The 16,893-nt window shown below is 39.2% G+C and overlaps 1 protein-coding gene across 5 annotated transcripts in view; it reads right to left on the reverse strand.

The window, feature by feature from the left end:
* Positions 1 to 16,893, reverse strand: part of SLC12A6 (solute carrier family 12 member 6) — an 86,690-nt gene that overhangs the window by 1,166 nt on the left and 68,631 nt on the right. For 4 of the 5 annotated variants that reach the window (XM_058738310.1, XM_058738309.1, XM_058738308.1 and 1 more), the window contains 16 exons: positions 16,234 to 16,448; positions 15,272 to 15,430; positions 15,014 to 15,112; positions 14,686 to 14,743; positions 11,704 to 11,878; positions 11,092 to 11,210; positions 9,589 to 9,687; positions 7,802 to 7,921; positions 6,912 to 7,016; positions 6,327 to 6,495; positions 4,624 to 4,819; positions 3,448 to 3,617; positions 2,164 to 2,295; positions 1,468 to 1,575; positions 1,070 to 1,254; positions 545 to 678 (listed from right to left, as the gene is read on the reverse strand). In XM_058738310.1, coding sequence (XP_058594293.1) covers positions 545 to 678; positions 1,070 to 1,254; positions 1,468 to 1,575; positions 2,164 to 2,295; positions 3,448 to 3,617; positions 4,624 to 4,819; positions 6,327 to 6,495; positions 6,912 to 7,016; positions 7,802 to 7,921; positions 9,589 to 9,687; positions 11,092 to 11,210; positions 11,704 to 11,878; positions 14,686 to 14,743; positions 15,014 to 15,112; positions 15,272 to 15,430; positions 16,234 to 16,448 — 2,243 coding nt within the window. Of the gene's footprint in view, positions 1 to 544; positions 679 to 1,069; positions 1,255 to 1,467; positions 1,576 to 2,163; positions 2,296 to 3,447; positions 3,618 to 4,623; positions 4,820 to 6,326; positions 6,496 to 6,911; positions 7,017 to 7,801; positions 7,922 to 9,588; positions 9,688 to 11,091; positions 11,211 to 11,703; positions 11,879 to 14,685; positions 14,744 to 15,013; positions 15,113 to 15,271; positions 15,431 to 16,233; positions 16,449 to 16,893 lie in introns of those variants that run through there. The other variant, XR_009264258.1, reaches the window with a different exon arrangement.

Raw genomic sequence — 16,893 nt, forward strand, 5'->3', positions numbered from 1 at the left:
GATTTTTCTGCCAATTCTTTTTTTCTTAATCTTTTTTTGCTTAGTGGTACTGGTGCAAACGGGCCAGTCTACACCATTGCCGTTCTGAAGGGGCCCCATGAAAACAGTCCTGGGATGAGGGTCTGAGGAAAAACCCTTATCTCTTTTTTCCCCTTGGAGGAGGTTCCACTCCACTGCTTCTCCCCTAACTCCATCCACAGGAGCTTTGCAAAGTGGGTAGAGCTTGAAAAGGAGAAAGGATGTGGGTACTCTGTCTCTAGGACTGTCAGAAAGGGTTCTATACCATGAAATATTAGAAGTCATGATGCAAATTTACCACCTATAAAGTCTCTTTAGGGTTCAGAGAGAACATATACACCCACCTCCCCAAAAGGAGATTACTCTCACTACTTTGTAAGAATCCTTGCCTACGACTTTTAACAGCCTTCCCTCCTCAAGAGGGAAATGTGGGCACAGACAATGACTTTTAATGTTACCTAGTGGTCTCATCTAAGAAACAGGCTAAGATTTTCCTTACTGATAACTGCACTCTTGGAAAGGATACAGTTTTCATCACCCTCAGGGTTTCGAGGTGGCCCTGGCATATTCAACAAAACAAGCTTTGCTTCATGGGACTTGTTAACTATAACCTCATTGAGTTTCACTGCTGTATGCATCCTCCTCACATTGGACTGGTCCCTGGGCAGGTGGAAGGGAGAAACAGAGGTGGTTAAGGCAAAGAGAAAGCTAGACATACAGTTAACTTTAAAAACCTTGAGACACAGAGCTTTTTTGCAACGACTATGAATAATGCAATGAACAAATGATTTCTTTATTTTAATATTCTGGCCTGGGTTTTCTCATTCAACGTTTGCTTGTTTTATGCCGGGAACAGAACATGGTGAGGAAGAAGGGTGGTTAGCTTGTGTACAATGTTAACTGGTAGCTGGTATGCACAGGGAAATAACAGAGATGGCTGGATTTGGTGTGGAATGAACAGACTTTATCCTGTGTATCCAGGCAAAGTCACATGTGTGCCACTGACTGGGATACCATGTTATGTGAAAAGCTTGTGAGTTGGAAAACTTACGGACGCATGTTAAGCAGGTCCTGGAATCCTTCCATCGACTTGGCCTTTTGTCCCCGGGATGCCATGTACTTGTCTTTTGTCCAAGTCATGTGCACCTTCTCCTGATAGGTTTCTGTCTCTTCATCCTCATCAGAGCCAATGCTGGTCAATCGCAGCATTGAGTTCCGGTCTTTCACCAACTGTGCCTGAGGAGGGCCCAACACAGCTATGACCTCTATACCCAAATCTCTCTCATGCTTCAGCTTCACTTATTTTCAAACAATAATGTAGGGTTACAGTGGAAGAACTGATAAAGTGGGAAGGAAAGAATCTGTCATCCTAGGAGAACAATAGAGGATCATCCCTTTCAGTGACAGACTTCACAGGGCCAGGATTCAATGAATACAGGAAGGTCTCACCTCTCTGTCCCGCTCGGTTTTGGACAGTCGCATGTGCCGGAGCATCTGGGATCTCTGCTCCATCATCAGGGTGCGCTCATAAGTATAAGCTGAAATGTCACTGTCATGCTGCCACGGATCACACGCAGCATAGGCAATAAGCACAAAGGAGAAACAAGGATCAGCCATACGTTTTCTTTTCCACTCACTAAACCAGAGAAAGTATCACAACATCAACCTAAGTTTCACTCCTGTTTTGTCCAGGCACTGAGCTATGTAATTTTATGGACTGTAGATCAAATATAGAAGCCCTGAGAGTCTTCCATAAGCTAACCATTACATATGTTTCCAAAGCACATACTTTAAAAAAATTTTTTTTTACTGCCAGGTTATTAAAGCAAAACAAAACAAAAAGCTATGTGTGACTTTACCACGCGTATATAAATTAAAATTAAAAAAAAACTGTATTAAGCAGACAAGAATCTGGCCAAAATACAAAGAATGTGTCACAACCAAGAAAGCAAAAATTAAAAACACCACCAAATACACATCACATACATAGTCTACTTCTCTCGATCACTATATTAGGGGTTTATTGGAACTAAGGGATTAATTCACATTTGCAGCTGAACAAGTTCCCAAACCAGAAAAAGCTCTAGGAAGACAGGGTAGGAAGTGGGGGAAGGGTGGTCTTTGTGATCTCAAACCCTTTCTCACCATCTCCACCACCTCCACCTCTGCCTCAATGCGCAGGTGATAGAGGAAGGTGGCCAGGTCCTTCTTCATCTGAATACTATTGTCTTCTAACTGGGCTACTGTGAAGATCCGTATGCTGCATTTTCGCCACACCTGAGAAATTACCGTACAGAAATGGAAAGTGAGAGGCAAGAAGGCAAAAAAAAAAAAAAAAGAATTATTTCCTAAAATGCAAGCCATTTTTTGTTTTAGACAACCTTGCTGTAGTATCAGGGTATTTGTTTCCAGTTTCTTACTTGCTAAATTATGGTACTGGGGCAAAAGCTTGACTAAGAAACACATTTAAAACATTTTAAAGAAGTTCTTAATTTCCTGACAAGAAAAAAACTGGCAAAAGATGATATATGATACCTTAAGAGGGTGCTGTATTCAGGTAGAATACTGATGGTACCACAGAGACTATAATAGCTAACTATTTTAAGTTTTTTTTTTTGAATGTTTATTTTTGAAGGGGAGAGAGAGAGAGAGAGAGAGAGCGAGCGAGCATGAGCAGGGGAGGAGCAGAGAGAAAGGGAGACAGAATCCATAGTGGGCTCCAGGCTCTGAGCTGTTAGCATCGAGCCTGACGCAGGGCTCGAACTCTCCGTGAAATCGACCTGGGCCAAAGTTGGACGCTTAACTGCCTGAACCACTCAGGCGCCCCTTACTATTTTTAATTTCAGTTTAATTAGTCTTACCAAAGGATGAGCATATCTATAATGTTTATTTTTTTATTTTTGAGAGAGAGAAAAAAAGTGCAAGTTGGGGAAGGGCAGAGAGAGGGGGACAGAGGATCCGAAGCGGGCTCCGCACTGACAGCAGAGAGCCCCATGTGGGCCCCCAACTCACAGTGAGATCGTGACCTAAGCCGAAGTTGGATGCTTAACTGCCTGAGCCACCCAGTCTCCCTGAGCATGTATATGAGATACACACACACCCATACACCTGTATGTAGGTTTCCAGTATTTGAGAGACTTTGGTATTTTTTTTTTTTTTAACAGATGTGTTCATTTGTTAATGTTTTTCCGGCGGCTCATATGGAACTTTATTAATTTGCTGAATTTCATGTGGAAATAGGTAGGTACCAACTACAAAACCATTTCTCATAAGGTTGAAACTGGGATCATGGGAAAGCTAAGAATAATCCCCAACTCTTCTGATCCTAAGCCCCAACACTATAGAATCAAAGAGGAAGGATCTGTCTAGTGAACCAGGACAAAACTTAATTAAGGGAGATAGACTTTTTTCAAAAAGTGTCTAAAATACCTTGTGCTGTTTAAGTAGGAATGGTAAGAGCATGAGCATCCCCCCATCATGCACAATCCACCACACATCAATGTTGCCCTCAGAAAACTGCTCCACGTTGCTGGGAAAGAAGGAGATGTTTTTAGCCACCAGCAGGGCCAGATGGGCAGCAGTTGTCACTCGAACTGTGCCTAGGGAGAAAACAGAATCAGGATCAACAGAGAGGCCTGCCTTGCTTCCCACCATGTCAGACTGCTTATTTATTTTGAGAGAGAGAGAGAGAGAGCAAGAGAGAGAGCACAGGGGAGGGGCAGAGAGGGAGAGAGAGAATCCTAAGCAGGCTTTGAGCTACCAGTGCAGAGCCTGACATGGGGCCTGATCTAATGAAATATGAGATCATGACCTGAGCCAAAATCAAGAGTCAGCTGCTTAACTGACTGAGCCACCCAAGTGCCCCAAGGATAATGCTTTTTTTTACACTTTTTTTTTAAGTTTATTTATTTTGAGAGAGAAAGAGCACGAGTGGGGGAGGGGCAGAGAGAGAGGGAGAGAGAGAATCCCAAGCAGGCTCCGAACTCTCAGCACAAAGCCTGACATGGGGCTTGATCCCACGAACCATGAGATCATGACCTGAACCGCAACCAAGAGGTGGACACTTAACTGACTAAGTGAAGTAGGTGCCCTTACTTTTTTTTTTTTTTTTACACTTCTTTAAGCAAGGTTCTGTTTACATAGTAGGTTATACCTCATTGAGCAACAACAATCATTGAGAAAAACCTGAATAACACAATTAGATTCAGAACCATGATTTATGTTACTAGATATATTCTGATCACTACATTTCTGGGGAGGAGGCAGGATATGTGAATTTTGGAGATTTTGATTAAAGACGATCCTTCCAATTCCTGTGAGAATGTCAATGATAGGAGATCGTAAGTGAAAATATGGCAATTTCAGTAGTAACTCCTAACATAATACATGACAGAGATAAACAATTCATGAACATAAGGTAAAGGTGGAGGGGTGAGTAGAGTAAGGTTATTACTGTTAGCAGTCATTTACGTGCCCTTATAATACTCTGCTTCAACAATGGCACAGTCTCCACTTTAGGAGGCTATGGGGTGGGGTTAAGTTAACAGGGATATAGGTCTATCCCCTCCTTTGGGCCCTCAGGATAAAATGAAAAGTGTTCTGTACCAATAAAAGTCTTCCAAGCTCGAGCGTCTTCACTCTGGCGCCAGCCATTAGGCCATCCCATCACCACGGTGTTGTGCTTCATGCCCCCAAGGCCACATGACTGGATAAGGTGGGAAATGCCCTCTCTCAGCTTGGCCGCCACCACCAGCTGGCAGAACCCTTTCACCTTCTCTGCCTCCATTAGATGTTTTATGGTCTGGAAAAGAGAACCTCAACACTGAATTGCTTCACACTGAACCTTTTTTTTTATTACTCTTCTCCTTATTATATTCTCCTCCTCTTTAACAAACTCTGCATCAGACCATATCTCCTATAGAAAAGTCCAAAAAGTTAAAATTAATCCGATGGAATTTCATTATCCTTTGCCTTTTTCTCTAAATGCTTACTACATATACTGCTGGTTGACTATAGGGAGTTTCTGCTTTTTCCTTCTCCGTAACATACAAGACAAATCAAGAACAGGGGTCTTCACAAAGCGAATATTCAATATTATTTCTTAACCGATTAGGGTGAGTGTAAACATGATCTCCTTCTTTCCTCAATTGCCATGATACCCTGACTCATATTACTAGAAATTCAATCTGATGATTCAGTTTCACTTAAGAATTTTGTTTTCTTTTCAGGTATGTTTTCTTTTTGGTTTCTCCTATTTCTGTATCTTTTTTGATATTTTAAAAATGATTATTGATGACACTTGTCTTTGCTTTACTATTATTTATTCAGGCCAATTTGGAGATAATATTTCATTTACTTTTACTCTGCTCTCCCGGTGGAAAGGTGAAGGGAATAATGGTGCAGAAAGAAGAAATGATTTTCCCAAAGGCACAGATTACATCAGTGGTGTAGCTAGCTAGGGTAATATAAGCAAGGTCCCTTGATTTCCAATCCTGTGCTTTTTATTTATATTTATCATCCTGGACTAATGCTTCTTCATTATTTCTAGTGTTTAGGGTTTCCAAGTATTCCAAAACGCAACCCAGTAAAATTTTTGAAATGTAATTGAACATCTGTCCGAACAGGGTTGGTTCTATCAATTATAATAAGCATTAGAGTGAAAACTGCTTTCTTCTTTAAGGAGAGCTAATACTTGGCAGTTAATCAGAAGTAAAGCAAAGGAATCTTGCTCACAATACCATGTAGACTGCTAAGGAGGAAAAAAAGTTGTTTACCGCTCTTCGTTGTCACCAGAACCATCTCCACAGTTCAAGGGACAGACTTATTTAAAGGACCTCTCTGAGGCCTAACTCAACCAATGTTTGGAAACAGTGCTCAGCCTTAATAATCTTAAGAGTTTAGTAGTGCTTTTTATTTTTAAATGTTTGTTTATTTTGAAGGGGGGAGGGGCAGAGAGAGAGAAAAAGGGAGAGAGAGAATCCTAAGCAGGCTCCATGCTGTCAGCACAGAGCCCGATGATCTCATGAACCCTGAGATCACGACCTGAGCCAAAATCAAGAGCTGGATGCTTAACTGACTGAACCACCAGGCGCCCCAGTAGTGCTCTCTAAATGGAAAGAATAAATTACTGTTTTCTGGTTCATCTTATTATTTGGGAGAATATGATTGTTCGAAAGCAAGCACCAAGAAGGAAACAACCTGGATCACTCAGGAAAGGGATTAATTTAGAAATACAACATCTTATAACCTTACATCACAAAACCATAAGCTACATTCCACTAAGTCAGTAGGCCTTGACTCTTTCTTACCTGCTCAGCAGCTAGAGCTTCCCCGTAGTTCTCCAGGAAGTTCCCCACGATAACAGAGCCCACAATAGTGAGGCCCTTTCCTGCTTTAAGCTGTGAAGCAAAGGTGAGGAGGCGAGGATGCTTGACGTGTAAGTCTTCATCTAGTTTCAGCAATACAAGCAACTGAGGCCTGTAAAGAGGTTGGCAGGAGGGGGGGTGGGGAAGGAGAAAAGACTTTCGGTTTGGGGAACAGAATGAGGATTCTAGCATTTACTTGAGGAGATCTGGATAAAACATGTAACTGGGCAGAAGGGAGAGATTAAAGGAAAGGAAAGGACAGGATGAGGGTATAGTGATTTTGAATCCTCCCAGTATCACTGCAGATTGATCAATCTGCAACAAACAATAAAAATGGTAGAAGTCTAGATCAGACACCACAAGAAGAAAAGGGAATCAAGATGAAGGATTTGGAATTGTTCAAAACAGATATATTACACCAGTTCTCTGAGCCGCCTCAATTCCTTTTCCTGTCATCCTGAAGCACACGGTTGGGTGTGTTAACCATGTGCCAAACACCACACCACTAGGCTCTGTTGATTTCTTTACCTCCAGTTTTTAGTGTGTGGAGGTCCTTCCTCCAGCCGAAGCAAAGCAAATCGGGCTGCACTGAGGGACAGCCCACGGATTCCATCACCCCATTCTTTCTCCGCTCTGGGAGAAAAAAAGAAAAGAGTAGAGACAGATTTAGACTACAGGAAGTACAATTTCAAAACATAAAGTTTATTTTTTCTTTATCTAAAAGTAACATATGCACAAGACAGAAAATTAAAACTCATATTAACTAAATGCTCTTTATTAACATAATGAACCCGCTATAAGCAGATCCGCACTGCCCTTCAGTGATGGACTGCACTGCACAATAAATAGTTCAAAATAAAGGCTGGAAGGATCACTCATTTGTCCTTCTATGTACCTGTTAAAAGCAATAATGTAAAACAGCAATTTGGAGAATAAAATGACTGCAGACCCAAAGTTCAATTTACTCTGAAAATAATGGAGAGAAAGCGAAACTCAATGTAATCTTCTGAACCAGAGTGTTATTTACTCCTAATTTTTGGAAACTGTTACTGAAGTTTTAGTTGTTACAGTTTTTCAGAATTAACTTCTTTTTCATTTCAAAAACAATACCTTGACTGAGGCGATAAGCAAAAATATTTATATTTGTGTTATACTTTCATACTTATCATTATTATTTCGACATGTCCTTTTAGTCATTTTTTTTCACTGATCTGTTCATATTTTCTCAATAGGTTCCCCTTGTTGTATCTGTAAGCTTGTGTCTTGTAAGATGGCTAGGAGAGTCGGGGATACAAAATTTAGTTACAGACGAATGAGGTTATCTGGATCCTTAACACAATTTCCATTGGGCTGGCTCTAACCAAACTAGTTGGTGTGGATACTTTTATCAGTAATCAAGGTCACATCCACAAACTCACCCTTGGTACTCGATGTACTTGTAGATCATACCAGCTATCACCATAGCTACAATAGCGTAATACCAGGAAGAAATGAACATCAGAGCCAGACAGATACTCATTCCCATGAAAGAGAGGGCCCTAGAAAATTAAAAACAAAAACACAAACGAAAAAAGTGCTTTCCTAAGCAACTAAAAAAGAAGCCTATGCTAGAGGTGCTTCTCAAACTGGTGAGAAATTGTTATTAATTTTTTAATTCTAATATATTGCAGAGTGAACTTTTGTAAAATGCAATAAAAAGGATTTGTTAGAAAAATTACTATATGCCTGGATGCTATGACAATGTCAAATTGCTATAAAAGTTTCTAAATGATTTTTCTCAATTTTTATAGTTGTTTTATCGTGGCCTGCGCTGAGGCCCAAACCATCCTTTGTGCTGATGTGTCCCATTGCTGGAAAAACATATAAATAACCATGATTCAACAAAAGGTATCTGTAGTTGTGAGGATAATTAATACCTACTAGGTGAAACAGGGAGGGGCATATAGTCAGAATTATTAACGTTATGATCTCTAAAAAAAGTATTTCATGTAGATATTTCATGTGGATATTGATCTTTACCTTATGAATGTTTATTAGCATACGTGTAGAACCCACTGAAGGAAAGCTGGTGTTAGTTTTCTTACTTTACGTAAGAGAAACACAGCAGAGAATGATAAAATGCTTGTTTTAAGCAAATAGATTAGGTGAACAATCATGTTTATTGCAGTTCTTCTGTGTATAGAATGAACTTCTTAGCTCTATGATGAATCTCAAAGAATGAGCAGGAGAGCTCAATCTGGAAAGATTAGGCTCCAGGAAAAACAGGATAAAGAGAAAACAAAAGCAAAATAGCAACACAAAAAAGTTCACAGTGAACTTTTGATTAAGGTTAAAGCTAGAAATTGGATTAGAGGCGATAAAATCAGTGAGGATCTAATTTTCTGCCAGATAAAGGTCACATTACTGCTCATCACTGGTAAGTAAAGCCAGGAAAGGGTCAAAGAAAAAGCAAAGAGGAATGTAGCAACAGGTCCATATGGGACCTATTAGAGAACCTTTAGCCATGACAGAAAAGAAATGAGGAAGAGATGGGATGGCAGCGAAAAGCGTAATGACTCCTTTAGGACTGAGGAGATGCCAACACAGCAGCAGCGGCTGTAGTGACGTTTCCACTGAGAGTTTCACCACGTAGCAGGCACTGTGCTGAGCACTTCAGATCATCTCAAAGCAACCCTGTGGGATACGTAATACCATCAGTCCCATTCTACAAATGAATAAACTTGAATTCTGTGTGGTTATGTGCTTTGTTAAAAGTTACAAAGCTATGAAACAGTAGAGCTGACATTAAGCTAAGGTCATCTGACTCTACAGCTCGTGCTCTTACCTGCTAAATGAAACTGTCAAAAGAGAGTTTGAGAGTATGAGAATAAAGATAGAAAGGGATGAAGTCCAGTGCTTAGCTAAGAGGTAAACAGAAAACAGATCTGCAAAGGGTAGGTTGGTTTAACCTGAAGAATGCAGCAGGCTGGAAATATTAATTTCATAGTTTTGATCTTTATCCTCAAGTGGGTGTTAGAAGTTATAAAGTGACCTATGAAGAAAACATGGTAGGATGGTGGAAATTCAGGTAAGCACTGCAAGTCGCAACAGTATGGAATGGCTGACCAAGAAAAATTATATTGACAACCCAGAATCTCCTAGTTTCCTAGTTCAATGATGGGTTCTCTCCAAATGTGGGAAAGAAGAAGAAAAAGAGCAGACTTACCAGTGGTAGTAGCGAAACCGGGGTCTCCAGTTGGGTGTTCGAAGTAATGTTTGCAAGGCACATGCCAAGTTCACAAAGAGGTAACACATGAGGAAAAACCTGGCAGATTAAACAAAGTAAGAGGCATGAATATTACTGTAAAATGATTCTTCAAGGGTTATTTTATTTTTTTGAGTTTATTTATTAATTTTTGAGACAGAGAGGGAGACAAGAGAATCCCAAGAAGGCTCCATGCTGTCAGCATGAAGCCCAATGTGGGGCTGGAACCTATGAACTGTGAGATCAGAACCTAAGCCAAAACCAAGAGTCAGATGCTCAACTGACGAAGCCACTGGGCGTTATTTTAAATGGAGACCTGTGTTGTATTTAAGCCTCTGTTCTAGCCCACTAACCCCTGATTAAGACTAGGATGTAGAGAAACTTAAACTTCTCCCCACAAACTTGCTCATTTTCCTGTGTTCTCCTTCAGTGAAGACACAACCACTCTTTACCCAGTTGTTCTTGGAAAAATCCCAGTGTCCTCTTTGTTACGCATCCTTGTTCCAAATTGACTTATCAAGTCCTGTGGATTCTACCTATTTACACATTTCTAAACCTTTTCCCTCCTTCCCATCTCTATTACTATTATCTCTGTTCAGGCTCTCATTTATTCCTTGCTGGATTAGTTAAATAAGCTTCCAGTTAGCATTCATTCCCAGCTCAATTTTAGCCTCCTTTACACTTATCTTTTATACCAAATTGATCATTCTAAACCATAAATATGGCCATTCTCTTCTCAAAGGATCACTCCCTCCCTCCAGGTAAAAGTTCTGGGTCTTTTGTGACCTGGCTCTACCTACTTCTCTGCTCAGCTAGCTCACAACAGGCACCCTCCATTCTATTAAGCCAAACTACTTTCAATCCTCAGATGTGCTACATTATCTCATTCCTCAGTTCCTTCACACACATTCCATGCCTGGGACATCTCACTATTCAGTTGCTGAGTTAATCACCAGTCCTCCTTCAAGATGCAAGTAGTAAACCTTTCTTGAGTCTCAGTCCATTTAGGTGCCTCCCTTTAGAGTTCTTATGACGCTGTTCACCTTTACCACAGTTCTCATCACACTGTACAAAGATCACTGGTCTCTTTATCTATCATCAGTTTCTTAGGATTGTGTCATTCACCTCTGTATTCCTAGCATGCTGCCCAGTGCCAGGTAGGTATTAAGTCATCACTAAGTCCCAGCAAAAGGATCCAACCTAACAGTAGCAGTAAAAACTACAACCAGTTGATGATGAATCACAAAGGAAGGCAAAGAACTTTTCAAGTTATGCAGGTAGGAAGAAACCATGACAATTTATAAAAGCCTTACACAAAACTTCTTAGCAATATATACTATTTAGGTGAAGTTATACCAGTACTTGGCTCACTCTTTTACCACAACTGTTATACACCTGATGGAAATCAACATGTATTACGTATCATTTAAGCAAGAAAACGTGAAGAGAGGAACTAGCTCTTACATAGAAAGAATTGGGGCCACAAGATCCAGGGAGGCGATAAGGATTCCCAGCTCTGCAATGGCGGCAGTTAGAAGTAAAGCCCAGGTAGGTTCCCCATTGGCTTTGCTGTGACCAAAAACCTGTACAGAGAAGGGAAATATCAGACATAGGAATGTGGAGAGTGTTTGAGTCAATGCTCCCTGACTCTTCCATGTTACAGTTTCAGATATATGAAAGATGATGGTGTTAACAACTGTTGATATTTCGGGGTGCCTGGGTGGCTCAGTCGGTTGAGCATCCTACTTTGGCTTGCTGCTGTCAGCACACAGAGCCTGATTTGGATCCTCTGTTCCCCATTCCCCTCTCCCTGTCCCTCTCCTGCTTACGCTCTCTCTCTCAAAAAAACAAAAACAAAAAACAAAAACCCCAAACCCAAACTCCAACTGCGATATTTTTAAAAATACCTTTACCCACTCACATATAAACTCACCCCTCATAGAGATTTAGAGGGTTTTGTACTAAAAACCCAGGTCTTTGTATTATATGATCTAATAATTCCTAAGCATATGAAGATGACACTGTTTCTCATAAAATCTGAGAAAAAAAGAAGAGGGCATGGGAAAGATTACTCACCCTCAGAAAGGGTATGATGTTATCCTTGGCTATAGCCTGGAGCAGCCTTGGTGCACCTGTGAGACTCTGAAGTCCAGCCCCACATGTGGAGAAGAAGGAGCCAATAACAATCACCCATGGGGATGGCCAAGATAAGGTACCCACCACCAGATTACCTTTCACAGCATCCCCAAACCTGGGAGAGAAATCAGAGTGGGGAAATTTAACTGGGAAGTAATTACAGACTGAAAGCCTAGAAAAATATCACCCAATTTTTTTCTATTTATAATTTTTAGAGAACTGAATTGAGATAGACATGAAAATTAAGAAATGTAAAGGTGGGCAGATTTGATCAAAAGGCTAATCATTAACCTATATTAAAAAAATAACCTGAAGAGCCAGAAAATAAGCTAAGCTTCAATTATAGCTTTTCCCTTCAAAATATCAAAATATCTGCTCTTTGCAGAAAAGTTGGAAAAATACAAAAAATAAAAAGCAGGGAGGAAATCCATCATGATAACATAACTGGTAATATTTAGCACACTTTGTACATTGTAGTCTCTTTACTATGTTTTTTAAAATATAGAGATCACACTATACCTATAATTCCATATTCTTTTTAAACTTACATTTTCCTATGTCATGAAAAGCTCTTTATGAATGAAAATCTTAGTGGTTTTAATAATATTGCATCGTAATTTACACAGTCTATTCCTCTAGTGGTTATTTTGTATTATAGAAAATAATGTGATTAACATCTTTGTGCACATATCTACATTCTCACTTCAGGTTTTTTTTCCTTATGGCAGATTTCTAAGAGGTAGTCATCGCAATAAAAAGGATGAAATCGCATTTCAATATCTTAAAATATTTCAAAATCACTACCTAACTGCTTTCCAGAAAGGTTATAATAAATTTTATTCCCACTGGAAGTATATGAAGGTTTAAGTTTTATAGTATGTATCTATTTCACACCAGCCTTATATTAAAATTTTAAAAGTCAATGCTAATTTGATGGGTGAAACATGGCATCTCATCTGTTTATTTTTGGTTTCAACCATTTTTATTAAGAATCACACACAAAAAGTAATGTGCAAAAAACAAATGTACATTTCAATAAATTTTCACAAACCATCTATGTAGCTACTATCTAGTCAAGAAATAGAAAACTGCCAGAACCCCAGTCTCTCTTATGCCCACTTGGTATCACTAGCCCTTCCCCCATCACTATCCTGTTAATACTATGTAGTTTTACCTGTTTTTAAACTTTAAATAAATGAAACACAATATATGTGTTTTGTGCTTGGTTTCTTTCACTTAACTTTCTGAAATTCATCCTTTTGTGTGGGTGTATATATAGCTGTGTCTTATTTATTTTCATTGCTCTGATTTCCCATTGCATGAATACATAACTTATCCATTCTACTATTGATGACGTGTGAACTATATCCAGATTTTGACTATTAGTAATAATACTGCTGTGAGAATTCTTGTGCATGATTCTTAACGCACATGTGCATGAATTTCTGTTGGATCTACCTAGCAGTGGAAGTGCCAGGTCATAAGGTATATGCATGTTCAACTTTAGGAGACAATGACCAACAGTTTTCCAAAGTGGTATTACAGCTTACACTTTCAATACTTTTTATATTATGGTGTAATTTACCAAACCTCTATGACCCCATATATTTTCAGTGACAATAGTATAGTAATAGTAAACTGTGCTACTTATTTTTGTCAGCAATATGTATATATTATTTACTGGGGTTCCTGTCCTAAAAGAACTCAATCTAGTCAGGGAGAGTGATATGAAAAGCTACAATACATATATATGGTAAGTGTAATACTGTAGTGGCTAAACAGGGGAGTGGGTATCTCTGCTGGGTAAGTATGGGAAAGCTTCACAGGACAGAAGACATTTAGTCTAGTCTTCAAGGATTCATGTGGCTGCCAGGCGGGAGTTACCCATTCTAAGCAAAGGAAACTGCACAGACAAATGTGTGGCTGGATGGGAATCTGAAACAAGGCATATTTGACTTCAAGTTATGGCTAGAGCATGTGGACTTTATGAGGGAATGATGGGAGATGACATGAGAAAAAGGTAAACAGGGCTGGACTGAAGTAATGGGCTTGGCAGGCTGTGAAGCAGGAAGGTTTGTATGATCTCCTTTTGTGTTGTAGAAAAATCATTCTGGTGGCAGCATGGAAGAAGGATTAGAAGGTGATAAAACTGAAAGAGAGGTAATTACAATAATCCAGGAAAAAGATCCTGAAGGTCTGTGCAAAGGGATGGGGATAAATAGCGAAAAGGAGATCTATTAAGATGAAAGGTGGAATCCACAGGGCTTAGAAACCAACTGGATGAGGGAACTGGGGAAAGTCTAGGATGGCACCTACATTTCTGTTTTGAGAAAGGGTGAATGGTGAGGCTTGTAATTCCTCCAGACGGGGAAAATGGGAAGAGATCTAGCAGATTTAGGGGAAAGATTTTTCTAAGAATCTCTTACAAAAACTTGTTTTTTGCTCATAGGTGTGAGGAAAGGAAAAACACCCAGCAGCCTTCATAAACGAAATGAAGAAAATTCCAAGATTTTATTTAGAATGCTAAACAGACACACACTTATATCTCATAGAAGAGATGCTAGAAAGAGATGCTAGAGACACTTCAAAGTTTTTGTTTTGTTTGTTTTTTTAACGTGCTCTCCTCTACTTTTGGTCTTAGTTTTCCAACAGCTTTTAATGTACTACAGACAAGTCCTTGTTATTCAGACAAATTCACTACTTCATGAAAGAGCTATATTCATGGCATCTCACTTATTTATAACAATGTAACTAGTACTTATTATTCACTAACCTTTTTGGGAACTATATACATATATTTTCTAATTGTTAGTCATGATATAAACCTCAGGTTAGGTTTTGAGTTTATGACCATCTTGGGGGCAGTGATCTGATATACTGGAAGACAGACACACAAATATTACAAAGAAATCAACTACTCACTTGTCTCTGAGAACAACACCTTCAATACAGGCACCAAAAAGGACAACATTGCTTAAATCTACCATACTGAGAGTCAAGGAAACTGACCTCTAACCCTCTGAGATAGAAAGCAGACACATAGGATATTTCTTCTATCAGTAAAATTAGTTGGCAGATTCACTATTGTAAATTTTTCCTTGAATTTTAGAGATGAGGTGGGTAGATTATCTAGTGAGAAGTGAGCTGATAGAAAGCAGACATCTTTATTACTAGGATAAAAATATTGATGGCCCTCATTCCACAGATGTGCCTATGACTAAAACTCAAATTGGATTCATGACAAGGATACAGACAAAGGAGGTGGTCAGGATGGCGAGGATAGTGCCAATGGGAATAGACTTTTGAGCATCTTTCAGATCTCCAGATCTGTTTGATCCAGCCATGATACCTTTAGAGAAGGAAAAAAGAACAAGTTAATTTCTTAGTTCCTGGACACTTTGATACTCATACTGATACCAAAGACTGGTATCTGAGAAGCCTGTGTCTTAAGAAAAATCACTCTCTGGGTCTGATAACTTCTAAAATAGATAACAGCCCTTCTGCTTACCTGTGACAGAAGGAAAGAAGATCCCCACCAGAAGAGTAAAAGAGGTGGTGATGTCAACAAGGACATACTCATGGTTTAAGCTGCCCAAGACATCAGAAGATTTGGCTGAGGGCTTTTCAATGATCTCTCCCTTTGGTAGGTAATTACTCCAAAGATTCTCTGTAGTGGGAAGAAAAAGGTATATAAGCAACAGAAGTATGGAAAGAAGGTAATTAATTTTCTACCTAAACAACATTCTAAATCAGATTCCTCATTTCTAGTGTTTGAAGGTACGTTTGTTTCTACATGAGCATATGTATATATTACATAATAAAGCACACATAAAAACCTAATGCTCTTTCTCAAATGGTTCAAATGTAATTTTACAAAAGGCTTTGGTACATACAAATGCAGTTAAATTTACAAATGCAAATTAGTAAAAGTTAATCAGACTAAATATGGGTGCCCCGCAAAGCCTATTTTCTAAAAATTAATAATCAATGCTATTTCTAACACCTTAGTGTAAACCTGCTTACATGCAAAGAAATTGTGGACCAAACATTTAAGACAAAAGTCACTTAAGCAAAGAGCTTCAGAAATCGGGCTGAGTTAGGAAAACACACATGTGCATGTGGGGACACTGAAATAGTTCCATTCTAGCTGTCACTATGGGAAGAACATTGGCAACTTTACAGTAACACAGAATATTTTATTACTTTATCCCAGTTGAAAAAGCGATTGGCTTAGCTCTGCTCTCTAAAGGTGGCAAACTTTAACAGAAAACACTGCAAGGAGTCCTGAAAAAGGAGAAGTTCACCAACAGAAAAGCAGAAAGAAGCTGAATTAAGAGCTGTGTGCTGAGCTTAAGCAGGGAAGTGATACAATGGCGGTGAGGGGTCATGGACAATAGAAGAGTCTAAGATTGAAAGGCCCACTTTCCTCAGAAACAAATAAAAAACTTGTTCAAACACCTCCTAACTTACCTGTAATGACACCACTAGCCAATCCAGGAATGCCCTGGATTGAAGTGACATTATTGTGAACAAAGTATTCATCACAGGTGGCATTGAAAAACTGACTTGAGTTACAGAAGAAGCCCCATAACCTTGATGGTACTGTCATGTTGTTAATTTCCTTGGTCTTAGAGCAAGTATCAATGTGTCTTGATGAAAGGGTGCGGTTACCCAGCATGCAGACCCTAAGTGAAAAGAGAGGGAAAGATGAAGCAAGGGGGAAAAAACGTTTAAGAAAAGAAGATAGGTTAGAAATAGGTTAGTAAATTAGATTAGCAAAGTTAAAAAAAAAAAAAAAACAAAAAACCACCTCATCTCTAAGAGCTTTTACTGTCATGGATGGGAAAAGAACTAACATTTACTGACTCATTCTGTAAATGGGGATTTAAATTTTCTGCAATTTAATCCTCACAGCCATCTCACAAAATATGCATGAGTATTTCCATGTTGTGGATGGAGGAACTGAAGTTTAGGGAGATAAAGTAGTCTGCTCGAGTGGTAGTGACAGAATTCAAATACAAAAACTATCTGAAGACACAGTACTTACTCATCTTCCAAATTTTCTAGGTTATTAACCAATTGTTAGGCCTAAAAGAATCTCAGAGTCCTTTTGTTCTTCTGACAAAAAAA

The sequence above is a fragment of the Neofelis nebulosa genome, chromosome 7, assembly GCF_028018385.1.
Source record: "Neofelis nebulosa isolate mNeoNeb1 chromosome 7, mNeoNeb1.pri, whole genome shotgun sequence".
Lineage (NCBI taxonomy): Eukaryota > Metazoa > Chordata > Mammalia > Carnivora > Felidae > Neofelis > Neofelis nebulosa.